The 14,237-nt window shown below is 49.2% G+C and overlaps 1 protein-coding gene across 1 annotated transcript; it reads left to right on the top strand.

The window, feature by feature from the left end:
- Window positions 1–378: 378 nt before the first annotated feature.
- FAM76A (family with sequence similarity 76, member A) lies at window positions 379–11,398 on the top strand (the record flags this gene model as incomplete). The annotated part of the gene is made up of 8 exons (XM_010192334.1): window positions 379–480; window positions 1,287–1,341; window positions 1,899–2,051; window positions 2,927–3,084; window positions 3,616–3,702; window positions 8,390–8,525; window positions 8,932–9,033; window positions 10,921–11,398. Coding segments are annotated over 8 exons (880 nt in total), but the record flags the coding sequence as incomplete, so codon positions are not given.
- Window positions 11,399–14,237: the final 2,839 nt, after the last annotated feature.

Raw genomic sequence — 14,237 nt, 5'->3', positions numbered from 1 at the left:
CCGGTGAGTATGGGGGAAACTCGAAGGCATGAGGCGAGAGGAGAGCAGGGCTGGAGGCACTGCGAGCACAGGAAGCTCGTGGAGGGCAGAGGTGTGAATAACTGTGGCAGGACTCTGTGTTCCTGCCCTGGGAGGTGAGGCCAACCACCGTGACCCCTGCCTGTGGGCGTCGAGCACAAATAAGCCCTCGCTATGAATCTCAGTTTACTCCTGGCTCACCTGTGACACATGCCATTCCTGTCACCCTTCCGCTGCTCTCGGCTTTTGCAAGAGCAGCGTGACTGTACGGGGAGGAAATGTTCAGAGTTTGACGGATGTGTGTGTGTGGTGGGAGCGGAGGTCAACAGGTGACCTGAGATTTTGGGAAACGCTGTGTAGGAGAAGCACTGCATCTCACCAAACGCTTCTGTTGCAGGAGTGCCGGATCGCACATCCCATTGTTAAATGCACCTACTGCAGGACTGAATTCCAGCAGGAAAGGTAAATACCCGCTGAGCTGGGGACACTGATGGGTTTTCTTAGTACACACACACCCAGGGAGCCCTGACGTTTCCACACCTTTGATGACTGAGCCCTGACCTGTCAGTTGTTGCTGTGGAAGACTTACAGGACCTTTGGCCTTCCTCAAAGGTCTGCTGGGCGAGTCGCTCTGCCTCTGCAGTGTCCTTAGATTTGCACCTTTTGCTTGGCTTTTGTTTTTGGTCAGTGCTCAGATGCATTTTCCAGTGAAGGATCTGGGTGCATCTTCCCACAAGTTTCCCTCTTCCTGATTTCTTGTATCCCCAAATTATTTCCTAATGTGTTTCTTTTAGTTGTGCCTTTGCCTTTTTTGCATGTTTGGAAGTTACGTAGCTTACAGAGGAAGGATTGGTAAAGCCGGTAGCTGGGCATTGTGTAGGGTGTTCTTTCCTGTGTTTGTTGGACAAACACAACTCTGTCCTGACCTGCCTTAACCTTGTCATCCAGAGCAGACTGGGGCTGTCACCAGTGCTGTATCACGCCTGCTGCCAATTAGCCGGTGATCAGACTCCTCTGTTTGTGAGGACAAGGAACTGGTGTCATCTGGGGATGCCTTAATTAAAAGTTACCTCCTAGTCATACCACTTTTTGGCAAATTATCCTCAACCAGATGGAGATAGGAAACGCACTATGATATCTGAATCCCTAGTGAAGATGAATACCGTCTTGCCACTAGAGATGGAGCTAGGGGAGGGGGGTCATAACCACAGAGGTTTTATTTTCTTTGGAGAAGTGTTAACAGAATGATCTGCCTTTCTTTTTAACAGCAAAACCAACACGATATGCAAGAAGTGTGCTCAGAATGTGAAGCTCTATGGCACAGTAAGTGAGTGGGGCTCGTTCTCAGCAGCTTCTCCTTTCATCTTTCTTGTCTTTATCCCGCTGAATCCTCGAGCAGTTTATGGGCTGGCTCTGTTATAATAGCATGACTGATCAATAATACGCGGGTCCCTCGAGCATGAAGCTTTTACCTTTTCTGTTAGTACTGAAAAAAGCAGCTCTGCATCATTTTAGGCCAGGAAATGAACTATTCAATATCCAATCGAAACAAGAGTGTGCTTACACAAACTGAGATTGCTGCGGGAAGCAGTGATAAATCTCTTTCCTGCTTGTCTGAAATCTGAAAAAGAGATTTTGATTGTTTCTGTTTGGGTGTTACACATTTTCTAAAGGTTTCATAGCACTTGATAAACGGTCTGGGTGCCGTGGCTAAATACACTTGACTAGAGACCGGGGGTCCGAATGTCATTATGTCTCCTGGATCAGTGTTATGATTAGCTTGGAAAGGGGAAGTCAAAGTTTGGAAGTGATGGGGAGAAGGACAGTGTATTAATGTAATTAGAAGGCACTGCTGTATTGGTTGTTCTTGTTTCTTAAAGCCAAAGCCCTGCCAGTACTGCAACATTATAGCAGCATTTATTGGAAACAAGTGTCAGCGTTGCACAAACTCTGAAAAGAAGTATGGACCTCCGCACTCCTGTGAGCAGTGCAAGCAGCAGTGTGCGTTTGACCGGAAGGATGATAGGAAAAAGGTCAGTATCTCTGCAAAAAGACCCTGAAAAGGTAAAATGGCTGGTGACAGTGATTGTCTGTCCATCTCCTTCACATATTCTCTAGCATTTCCAAAGGAGGTGTCTCTTGGTTATAAAGTATTTTTCTGGAGCTGAGCTTTGCTGTGCAAGCTGTGTTTTGGAGCTGTTTAATCCCTGAGCTCCTCTGCTGCTTTGCCAGATCTATTGAGAAATCTCCCTTTTTTGTGTCCTGAGGGTGGGTGGGCTGGCAAAGGAGAAGGAGCCTCTGAGTGAAATGTGAGGTGCCTGTTCGGGGAGAGGGATGGGGAATGGTGTTTGTGCTGTAGCCTGAGGAGCTGGAAGCGTCATAGCTGCACCAGGAAACCCGTCTCATGGCTTCCGCACACCCTTTGCTTAACCAGCGTGAGTGCTCCTCAGCAGTGTGTGCTTCTGAGGCTGCTTCCTGCACGCTATGGACACCTCTTTTTGGGTTTGGGTGCTGTGCTGACCATCCCTGTCCTCCTGCTGATCCTCCTGGAGCAGAGACCCCTGCTGTTTTGGTCTCCAGTGAGTGCCCTGTCACCTACCATTCCTTGGCTTTGACAGAAATCCCAGTAGAGTTACCCCGTGCTGGTGAGCGGGTGCTATCAGACAGTCTAAGCAAAGCTTGGCTGTAATTATAATAGATGAGCTGCTATTAATGAGTTCTGTCTGCATTGCACCAGCCATCCCAGATGTACTTCTCACCTTTTCCAGGCGCTCAAGGGATCCTTTTTGAGTCGCTGCTTGTTCAGAGGTGAACTTAAGCCTCAAGGTGCTTCTTGTCTTGTGTGTGCTTGATTCTGTGGGCAGGAAACAAGACCAAAACTTCTCCCTCTCTTTTCCCATCCTTCCAGGTGGATGGAAAGCTGCTATGCTGGTTATGCACGCTGTCCTACAAACGGGTCCTACAGAAGACCAAAGAGCAGTGCAAACACCTGAGCAGCTCCTCCCGAGCCAGCCTGCAAGAGAAGGAGCAGTACAGTCGGCTCAGCAGTGGCAGCCACTATAACAGGTAACGTGCAGGAGCTTCTCTGCTGTGCAGGGTGAGCAAACACGTGCCTGGCTGCTCCGTGCTCCTTGGGTGCGCTTCCTGAAGTCACTGGGAGCAGCACCTGGGGTCTCGGCACCTTGGTGGTTGGTTTTGGCAGTTGTCAGTTGTTCAGGAGGATCTGGCTAAGTCAGGCTTTGCTGGAGTGCAAACCCCGCTGTTCTGGTGTAGACCTGTATTCTGACAGCACTTCTTAGCGATTCAACTTGCTGAACTTGTACGCAATTAAAGCTAAATTGCACTTGTAAAATTTAATGATTGAAATGTAGATTTTAAGCGTGAGCTGTTCACCTACCTACTGATCTGACTGACATGTTGTTTTCTGTTTATTTTTAGTCTCCAGCTACTCTTCAAGGAATGAATTTTTTATCATTCTTTCTTGTGCTAGGAAATCTTGTTTTGATAGGTTCAGAGTAGGTGGGAATATTTATCTACTGCTCTGTCTTAGACTGCAAGTCATTCAGGTTCTGACATACGATTTCCTCGTTTTTCTAGCCAGAAAACCTTATCAACCTCTTCTATTCAGAATGAAATCCCAAAGAAGAAAGCCAAGTTTGATGCCATATCTGCCAATGGTGACAGGTGAGCCTGTTACATGGGGAAATTGGGGGTGGGTGGTCTTGGTTGATAAGTTTATATAAGAGAGTTCTGTGTGAAGAGCAGGAAACTATTCTGCTAGAGCAGGGATCTCAGGCTTTGGGACCTCGAGGGGCTGCATTAGCAGCTTTCCAGAGCCCTGCAGGTCAGCGTTACTTGGTATTTAGACATAAGTTTGAAGAGGAAAGGAAAACGTAGTGTCTGTACCTTCTAGAATAGAAACAGCTTATGGCTGAGCTCCCCACCAGTTAGAAAAACTGCAGCCAGCCCAGCTTTGTCCTCTCTCTGCAGTTACAGGGAGAGGGGGGCTGTTGGCTACGCTGTAGAGTTGAGGTGTGCAGGTTTTGTGCTTCTGGGGCTATCAGACTGATCTGCAGGGAGATGGCCTCGGAGGACAGGATCCAGACCTGCTTGAGAGCATCCGATCCAATTCTGCTGTCACAGTTTGTGCTGGATTATGTTGACGCCAGCTGCGTGCACAGCAGAATGGGAGTCACTAGCAGAAACAGGAGGTTGAGGTGGATTTTTTAATTTTTTACGGTCTTGTTCATGCATATTTTCATTCCTGCCTTTCCTCTCTGATTCTCAGCGTTCCTTCCTCTCCCGAGATGCTTTGTCCCCCTACCCAGAGTGCCCCGTCCACGTTGGCGCAGTGGGCTGCTTCCCAACAGAGTCTCGGTGCCCACCATTGTCCTGTTTCTCAAGGCACTGACATCCTGAAGTGAGATCACCTCTTGTTTTCTCCCCCGTTGCCCTCCCTCCCTGGGAACTGCCTCTTACATGGAAACTGTCCCTCTCGATGGATCTCTTTCCAAACAGCAGTGAATTGGGAGCACAGACCAGAGCGTAGGCTCGTTAGTGCCAAAGGGTCTGTTAAAGCCACTGGTAATTAATCAGCTGCTATCTGCCTTCAATGTCTTTTTTTTGAGATCACAGATCGCATCTCTCCTGTGGATACTATTGATGCTTTGTCAATGTTTGTGAAATGCTACAGTGGGAAGTAGAACTGAAATCATTTTGTAAGGCAGCCATTCCCACAGAGTGGTCTAAAAGACCATTTATCATCCTGTTTTCAGTTGGAAGTTGGAAAAATGTAAGGATTAACTGTGGCTTGGGAGCTGCAGCTGAGCATGGAGGGGTCAGAGAATTCATCTGACTGGAGGAGACTGGAGCCAGGTCCCTGGTGCAGCTCAGCTTTCCCTCTGGAGCCCTGTTAAGGCTCCTGCTCACCTTTTGACGCTGCTCTGCAGGCTCTAGGACAGCACCAAGTATTTTTATTTGCTCACTAAAGCCTGGGCTGACACTTAACAACTCCTTGTAATACCCCTGCTGACTTGAAAATATCCAGGAAGGAAAAGGTCCCACGCTCTGGCATCAGTGGCTCAGCCATTCGTTTTAGAAACAGGAGCATGGTTTTGGGGAGTCAAATACCTTCATTTCTGTTTGCTCTCGTGTCAGATGTTGTTGCTCTGGCTCCTGCCAAGGCTGTGGTCCTTGCCACTGACTTTTTTTATAATGAATCCCTGTACCAAACCGTGTGTAATTTTAGCAACCACTGAAGAGCTCCAGCAACGTGCTGTGGAAGAGGCAAGCTGCAGCTGCCTTAAATAGACACATGGCTGTGTTTCTTGAGTGGAATAATAATAACGGTGGTTCATTAAGTGTGGTTTTGGAGTTACTGGGGGTTTTTTTTGTGAGGATGAACCCCCAAAAATGCCTCACTGCTGGGATCAGCCACAGCTTTCTGTGCAGTGTGTCTGTAGGGTAGCGAAGCCGAGGATGCTGAGCAGCAAAGTTTATTTAGTAAAAATATGTAAATTTGTATAGAGAAGTCCTGATGTACGCTTACATTGCTGGGACTTGGGCTGAGCTGCACCTGCTTGTGGTGGTGGTGGAGAGAGCATAAGTTCTGATGCTGGTTCTCGTTGGTCTGGAGGGTTTTTTTGCCCATGGGGGATATTTTAGTCTGAGGTGAAGCTTGGATGCTGGTACAGCCTGGTCTGTGTCTCTTTATGCAGGCATAAAGACTTGAATAGCAAAATCTTCAAGCTTGGCATTTGTTTTGCCTCATTTCAGCCATTTAACAGGTGTGGAGTTTAAGGCAGTCATTTTGGGCTCTTTTCCACTCAACAGAGGCAAGCAGGTGTCTTTGGAAAAGCTCCATTTTCCCCTCAGTCTCCATTGAAAGCAATGGGAGCTCATCAATTCACGTTAATTAGAGGCATGCATTTCAGACTGTTCAAACATGGTGAGCATATGTCCCCCTGACCTATCCCAAGGGCTGGGATCCTGGGTATGGAGTTTATTTGTACAGGAAATGGCTCTTTTTTTTGTTGGTCGGTTGGCTGTTTTAATTCATCTGTTTGTTAAAGGAACAGAGTGACTTGGTTTTGGCAGTTTTCCTTTGAATTTTGAAGTCTCAGACCACTTCCTTAATGCGGGGTTAAAGACAGAGAAACCTCTCTTTAAAAAGAATAAGAAAAAAGATGGGGAAAATGTAAGTGCTACTTCTTTAATTAGTGTGTTGACACATTTGAGGGTGCATTTTGCAGCAGCTGGACAGGAAAATACGTGAACACAGGCAGGTACTTAACAGGAGGAGGTGTCTGGGCACTCCAGGCCCACTGGAGCTTGGTGCAGTGGTGCAGACCCCGGGGCAGGAGGAGCCCCTCGCAGCCCTGGGGTTGGTCCCAGGCTCTGTGCAGGGCTGGTGGCCCTCCTGTCCCTTCTCCCCGCTGGGTGGCAGGGCCGGCTCTCACCTCCCCTGCTCCACAGTGTGCTCGCTGCCAAGGAGGGAATTTTTCCTGCCAGAGCCGCTGAGGGAAATGCGAGCATCTCCCAGCACTTTTTATCACCCCAGGATACAGCAGGAGGAAAGCTTGCCTGGACAAAGAAGTGGTGTAAGCAACAGTTTGGTTTTAGCCAGAGGGAATCAGTGAGAAAGTCTCTTTTTTTCTTCTGTGGAGGCTGCTTTTTTTTTTTTTCCCTCTCCTCCCCAGCATATTTGCACTGAGTGGGAAATGAAAGCTGCTGTTAGTAACGTGCTTGCACACAGAAAGGTGCTGGAGCACCCACCATCATCCTGCACAGCCTCCGCTCGGGGAAAACTGTACTGGGGAACAGTTTGAAGAGGGAGATGTTCACTGATAGTGTGTGTATGAACCTCACCTGCGCTCGAGAGCTGTGTGACAATCCAGTGCACCCAGAGACCTGCCACATCCCATGGTGTGGGCTCTGCTGTCAGCACTGTGGGTCCTGCAGACCTTCAGCTCCCAGTTTTCCCTGGCCAAGCTTCCTCTCCCAGTGCTGCAGGGCTGTCCCGTGACTTTTGGATCTGGGAAGCTGCTCTTGCTGAGTTTCCCTCTCTAAATCTCCAGCACAGTGGTGGAAAGAGCCTTTTCCTCTGCCATATCCCTGCTAACCAGTCCAACCAGTGCAGGCTGGGCTTTTAATCAGAAAATGGATTATTTCCAGGCACTGGAGGAGACCCCTGTGTTGAGGGTCTTTAGAGCTGAATGCAGGCTTCAGGACATAACTTGACCTACTCCGGAGGCTTTACAAATATATCAGGCTTCAGGTAACCCTGACTATTTATCTTTATAGCAGCAGTGCTGTCTGATAACGGCCAGACTTGAAGTAATCTTCCAGGTGAAGCTTTGTTGTCTTATTACTGTGAGATTTTTAAACGGCAATTTCAGGTCTGTGGGGCTGGGAGTGTGCTGCCCTTTTAGCACCCAGAGATAAGAATCAGGCTTAGCATGACAGGGAGGAGGAACAGAAGGCAGGCAAAGATCAGGTGAGCTCCCTGGGCCTGTGGCTGCTGCTTATCATATCTTATGATCTGAAATATTCCTGTCGTGACTGCCCAGATCACTGGGTATCTCCTAGGGAGATTTGTGAATTACCAGTGCAGGGCAGGGGCTTGTGTCCTGTTAAGTTTCAGCTGGTTACTTAGAGTACCTGGTTTTAGAAATTCCTTAGGTTTAGAAGTACCTAAGCAGCTGTTTCTCTCTCTTCTTGGAGAGTCTTTCCTGTCCTGAAGTGGTAATGAAGCTTCTCCCTAAATTGCTGCATCATGGTGGAACCAAAATGCAAACATCCAGCGTGTTCTTTTACCCCTTTTCCCTGCTGCGCACAGCGCTGACTTTAATCCAGGTGTCTCCCTTTGCTTTGTTTGTTTAACTTGGAGGTTATTTGTTTCTCTTTCATGTTCCCTCCTTGCCAGAAAGTTTGTTTAGATTTAGTGAAAAGTTTTGCTGCGCATCCAAGGGCTGCAAGGGAGCAAAGAGAGTTCCTGAGTGGTTGCATAAAGTTTCATTTGCTCTCTGATTTCTGCCCTCAGCTCTTTGGTTTGAAAATGGGTCCTTGCTGTTTGCATGGTTGCTGCAGGCGCTGGCTGATGGTCACCTGTAGCAGTCCCATGTCCCTGCTGATCTTCAGGAACACAACTTGATATATCAAATGTAATCCCTTTTGCCTGTGTTTCCCAAATTCCACGTGGCATCCAGGGCAGGGATACAGGTAACACCTGCATCCGAGGAGTGTTTGGAGGACACGACGCGTGTCATGAAATGATTCCCGTTCTCCTTCGATGCCATCTGTGGGAGTTTCCCTGCCTCACTGAAGTGAAGGGGTTGTCGTCATGAGTCTTTCCCTCTTTTTTTTGCTGCAGTTTTTCTCCGGACCTCGCCCTGGACTCTCCTGGCACTGACCACTTCGTTATCATTGCCCAGCTGAAGGAGGAAGTGGCTACGTTAAAAAAGATGCTGCACCAGAAAGATCAGATGATTTTGGAGAAGGAGAAGAAGGTACGGCCCTTGGCTTGCTTCCCCCACAGCGTGCTGACATGTTCACACAGATCACGCTCCAGCAGAGCCTGGCTTTTTATGTTGGAGCGAGCAAGAGTTTGTGGCTGTTTCCAGGCTGCCTCCTTCCCAGAGTTAAAGAAGTTTTCTGGGCCCACCCAAGGAGATCTTATTTCTTAAAGGGTCATTTTTTGAGACCTCCAAGCTGCTCCTTGCAAAAAGACAGTCCTGGCCACTCAGTGATGTGATTCTGGTCTCTTTGTGCTCCCCCAGCACACCCCAGCGTGTTTCTGAACTCATCCAGGCTCGCACAACTTCTGCAGAGGCATTTTCTGTGGCCGGGTGCGTCTGGGGTGAAGGCTTTCATTTCTTCTTCCAGCTCACTTGCTCCTTACTGGTTTGTGTGCAGATCACGGAGCTGAAAGCCGACCTGCAGTACCAGGAGTCGCAGATGAGGGCAAAGATGAACCAAATGGAGAAGACGCACAAGGAGGTCATGGAGCAGTTACAGGTGACAGCATTTTTCTTTTAATCTGCTGAGCTGTGCTGTACCCGGGAGTGACTGAGGACACTCCTGATCACAACACCCCTGATTTTCTGCACACACAGCTCTGTTAATGCATCCCAGCCTCTGCACTGCCAGGCAAACCCCTCCCCAGCTCTGTGCCAGGCTGCAGTGCTTTGTAACCCCTATTTCTATCCTTGCTGCTCTCTGCCCAGGCTCAGACTTACTGTATTGCCTCTGAGGACTAGACGGGAACCATCACACTCATTTTACCCTTTGCCAAAATCAGGTTTGAACCTGTTTCTCCAACCTTTGTCTGCTCCCTGCACCGCGTAGCTCAAATGTGATTTATGTGACCAGTAACCAGAGAGAACAAAGCTCCAGAAACAATTGGCGGTTCCTTTAGCGCTGTGTCTGTGCAGTCCAAATAAAGAAGTCCCTGAGCTGGAGGGAACAGGGCAAGCAGGATTCTTGTCATGGCCATGGTAACACGGGGCAGACATCGGCACAAATCCGCTCGGAGGAGATGGGGTCAAAGGGGAACTGGTTACAGGGCTGAAATCAGACACAGACATGAACTTTGCACCCCTTAATTACTCCGGGGTTTATAATGATCTAAAGCCCTAGTGATGAGAAATGGGAGGAGATAAGACAAAAGGCTTAGATTCTCGCTGAGAAAACAGCCCCTCCTCCATCAGCACACACCCTGGTTAATTATCGGTGTGGAAGATGGGTTTTGGAGACTGCAGCTGCTGTCAGAAAGCTGGTGCCTGTGAGATCCCCTCACAATGCACATTCTTAGATGCTGGAAGCCTGTCTGAAGGCTGGGATGGCTGTGTGTGATGAACATGCACCCCATGAGCTGGGAGGCACTGGTGGTTTGTATTTGAGGGACTGGTGACAGCCGCAGCCTCCTGCCTCTGCTCTGTTGAGGTCTGTGTCAGCCCAGGGCTGTTTCGTAGCCTTGGGTGGCCTGCAAAAACAAGTTGGGGGTTTTACTCTGAGCAGACAATTTTCCATTAGCGCAAACCACCGCTTTTCGGTTGCCTTGGCAGCCTCGGCCGGGAGGTTAAGGGCAAACGGAGCTGCCCCCGCTCCTCGCAGTGGTTCCCCAAGGCAGGGCACGCCGGTGGCTCGGTGTGCATGGGAGCAGGGTACCCTGCTGCTGCCTTTGCTGCAGCTCAAGGAGCGTGGAAAGCTGTCGGACACTTTCCAACAGCTTAAAACTTGCTCAGTTCCGAAAAGAAAGAGGAGACATCAGAACCACAAGAAGGTTTGGCCGCAGCCACCTGGGTGGAGAGGGGTTTGAACATCAGTTACCCTGAACTCGTCCTCTCCGGGGTCCCCGTGTTTTATTTCAGCTGGTATTGACTTGGGGCGCTGGAAACTTCCTTCACTGATTGCGAAATAAAAGTTCAAATCCTCTCGGTGCATTGGAGGTGCCTTGAAGTGTTGCTGTGATTCACTTTTTGAACGTGCTCTTGGTTTTTATCATTTTGTCTTGGCTTTTCATGGGGGGAAGCAGGGGTGCCTGTATTCCTCCAGCCTGGAGGAGGCAAAAGACACTGGAGCTGAGGCTTTAATTCCTCTGTTAACTCTTTGCATATTCATTCATTCACTGGAAACCAACGCAGAAGACCTGTATTTGTCCTTGCATGGGTTTTGCACCTTACCCTACAGCTTGATTTAGGGTTCTGGGATGGGAAGAGCCCTTTCGAGGTGGTTAGAGGTGAGATGCTGGACTTGAGCTCATGCCGTGATGCCCCATAGCAACACCTTCCTCCTTTCTCATCTGCATGCAGGATGTCAGCAGCTCCTGTCCAGGCAGTTCTAGGATCCCAGGAACTAACAATGATCCGTGCCATTAAATCCCCATTTTCGCTGTGTTTCCAGGCCAAGAACAGAGAACTCCTGAAGCAAGCAGCTGCCCTATCGAAGGGCAAAAAGCCGGAGAAGTCGGGAGCAATAACCTCCCCTTAAAACCAAACCCCCAATGTGGGAGCTTTCCCCAGCATTAGCCACGGAGCCGGGGAGCCCTGCCCAATCGCTGGAAGCCAAAACCTCCGTGTTGTCCCTGTCCCGCTGCCGTGGCCTCGACGGAAACGCCCGGCATGTGTTGCCTTTCGACAGCACGCCTGAGCGTCTCTGCTTTCCATCTCTGTTGAAGGCCGCTCTGCATCCACGGTGATCCACGGGGAGAGGCCCCAGCCATCCGAAATCCCCCCCTCCCCAAAGTACTGCTTTCTGGAAGAAGGATTTTTCCTAACCGGTTCCTACCACTGCCAACCCTTTTGATTAGCAAACAGGAACCCGCTGCATTCGAGCCGCCGTGCTGGTTCCCAGCTTCTGCTGGGAGGCAACAGCCGTGGCCAGTTGTTACACAGATAAGACGGGAGCTGCGTGTGGGGGGGATTTTTTTTTTTCCCTTGAGCTTTCCGTCTTCAAAAGGAAGCCGATAAATCACCAGCCCAACAGATGTTACGGGAAGGTCGTGCCACTGCTGAGAACGGTTGATCCAGCTTTTTGAAGATGCTTCCAAAATGGGGGCTATGTATTTATCTTGGAAGGTTTTGGGGTTTTCTTTTTTCTTTTTCTGTGTCAGCTTGGCAAGCCAAACTGCCTGCTTTTGTGTTTCCTTGTTTAGTTACGATAGCTTTTGGGTAGGGAGCCAGAGTGTAGCGATACAGCCCCACACCCACCCCATATCCACTGCCCCTTGCTGCCCTGGTCACTTGGTGGCCTCTGGGGCTTTGATGTCTTCTGCAGCTTGGTGTGATCAAGCATCTCTTACCCCATTTCTTTACACGAGGTGAGTTCAAGGCTTGGATTTTCCCTCAGTCCCTGGACCGCTCTCGCCCTCTTCTCTCCCTTTCCCTGCCCCACAGCTCCCTTCCAGATGCAGAAGATTCAGGAAAGCGCTTACTCAGGCAGCGACCCAAGCCCAGGAGCATTTTTTGGGGCTCTCCAGGGACATTTCTCACTGCTGATAAAAAACCAGCAGATCCAAAGGGCTACGAAAGTTCCCTGTACCAGGGATGAGCTCAAAGACAGCACGGAGACCGCAGCCCCTTCCAGCCAAGCTGGTTGGGGTGAAGCTCCCCAGGCTCTGTCTCTTTTTTGGGGGCAGCAGGAGCGGATCAAAAGCACTTGGGGGGAAGCACGGCACCGGAGCGCTCCTCGGCAGCCCTCGGGGTGCAGAAACAGCTCAGGGTTTGGAGACCATGGGGCGGAGGAGTCAGGGCAGGAAACCGTGGTCTGGAGGTGGGTAGCGAGGAGGAGAAATGGTCCTTTTAGGTGCAGGGCTGGCTGCTCTGTCAGGGTTTTTATTCAGCTTTTAACTAGAGATTGTGATGGTTTTTTCATCTTTTTGGGGTTTTTTTTGTTACTAAAGATGACTTTATTCAAAGGCACTTTTTTTTTGGGTTGTTTTTTTTTGGATGATGTTGGCTTCCGGCGTGGAAGGAGCGCACTGCAGCATCAGACACTGCCATGTGGGGTTTTTGTGGTGGTTTTTTTTTTTAAAGAGACTTCTGATGTCCAAACAGGAAAAAAAAATACAAGTTGTTACACTTTGCCAGAGTGTGACAGCAGGAAAACACTCACCGAGTTTTATACTTCACACGTTTTTAGAACATGAGGTGTATTGGTGGGGTTTTGTTTTTTTTTAAACGAGGGCTTTGCTTTTTCACTTCCCTCAGGCTACAGAAAATAAAAGAGGGAGGAAGGCCCTGTATATACGGTTATGGGGGTTTTTTTAATTGTGATTAATTGATCATGCAGTTGAGTAGCGGATGATTTGTAGTAATAACATTGTTTCTTTGTATGTTTGTAATAATGGCGATTTTAAAAGGGATGCTTTGATTTGTACAAAACTCTTGACGACTGTAAAAGTGTTTTCAAAAACCTTCCTCTGGGTCTGATACTTTCTCTTTGCCTTCAAGCCAAAACAAATACCCCAACCAGAGCATCCTTCGCTGCCCGGACCCCGTGGATCTCCTGCTGGCGGCTGCCTGGTCCAAGCATCCATCGCTGCTCCGGGCTCTGGTGCGTACGGGTGGCGATGGCATTTTTGGCATTTTTCTATTGTTGGGTTCGCTCCTGCTTTTGTTTCTATCTTTAAATATCCAGCCTGTTGCTAGGATCCCCGTTACTTGGTTACATCCAGCTTCCCAGGACCCATCCGCCTGCATCCCACCAGATCTATTCTCTTTATTTTCTTCACAACCACATGAATGACGACCGGGCACAGAAACAAAAAAGATGAGAGGGTAATGGTTTGGGTTTTTAAGACACAGATGCAAATGAGGTGGGTAGACACCATTTGTGTCGCCAAAGTCTTCCCCTCTACCTCAGCCTGGAGGGAAAAGTAGGTTGTATTTTTATTTTAAAGCTCGTTTGCCAGCAGAGATTTGGTAGTGAATAAATGGAAGTCTCCGGAGAGTTTTTTCACTACCAGATTTCTGCTGGCAAATCACACAAATGGTGGTCACTCACCTCAGCTCTTGTCAAAGCACCAAAACAGCTTTTCCAGCTCAGAACAGCCTCGCCGTGGTGTATTTCTCAAAACCCAGAGTTGCACACAGAAAACAGCCATTTTTCTGGGAATCTCTAGTTGGGACAAATGCCCCACTTCACAGTGAAATGTGGAAAAGAAACACATATTTTTCATCCGTGTTATTCCTCCAGTCTTTGTTGTCCTTCCAATCTCTCTGTTATTTCTCCAGCCCCTTTGGTGTCTCTCGCCTGTGAAAGCAGAGGCTGTGGACGAGGGTTTTCAACCAAACATCTGGGCCAGGGCTCTCAACCTGTGTCTCTCGCCTGTGAAAGCAGAGGCTGTGGGCGAGGGTTTTCAACCAAAAATCCAGGCCAGGGCTCTCAACCCAGGCAGGGGTGCCCATGGAGAGGGTGCAAAACCAGCACGGTTGGTTCAGTGCGTCCATCACACCAAGCTTCCTGAGCTGGGCATCGCATCCCTGGCCTTGGGCAGCTCCTTGGGCTCATTTTTTGATGGAGGTGCCATGAAGATGCTCAGGGACTGGAGCAGCTCTGCTATGGGGACAGCTGAGAGAGTTGGGGTTGTTCAGCCTGGAGAGAGAAGGCTCTGGGGGAACCTTATAGCGACCTTCCAGGACCTGAAGGGGCTACAGGAAAGCTGGAGAGGGACTCTCTGCAAGGACATTTGGGGGGAAGTGTTGATCTGCTGGAAGGCA

This window comes from Mesitornis unicolor, unplaced genomic scaffold (assembly GCF_000695765.1).
Source record: "Mesitornis unicolor isolate BGI_N332 unplaced genomic scaffold, ASM69576v1 scaffold11549, whole genome shotgun sequence".
In the NCBI taxonomy this organism is placed as follows: Eukaryota; Metazoa; Chordata; class Aves; order Mesitornithiformes; family Mesitornithidae; genus Mesitornis; species Mesitornis unicolor.
This window is presented reverse-complemented; position numbering and strand designations above follow the sequence as displayed.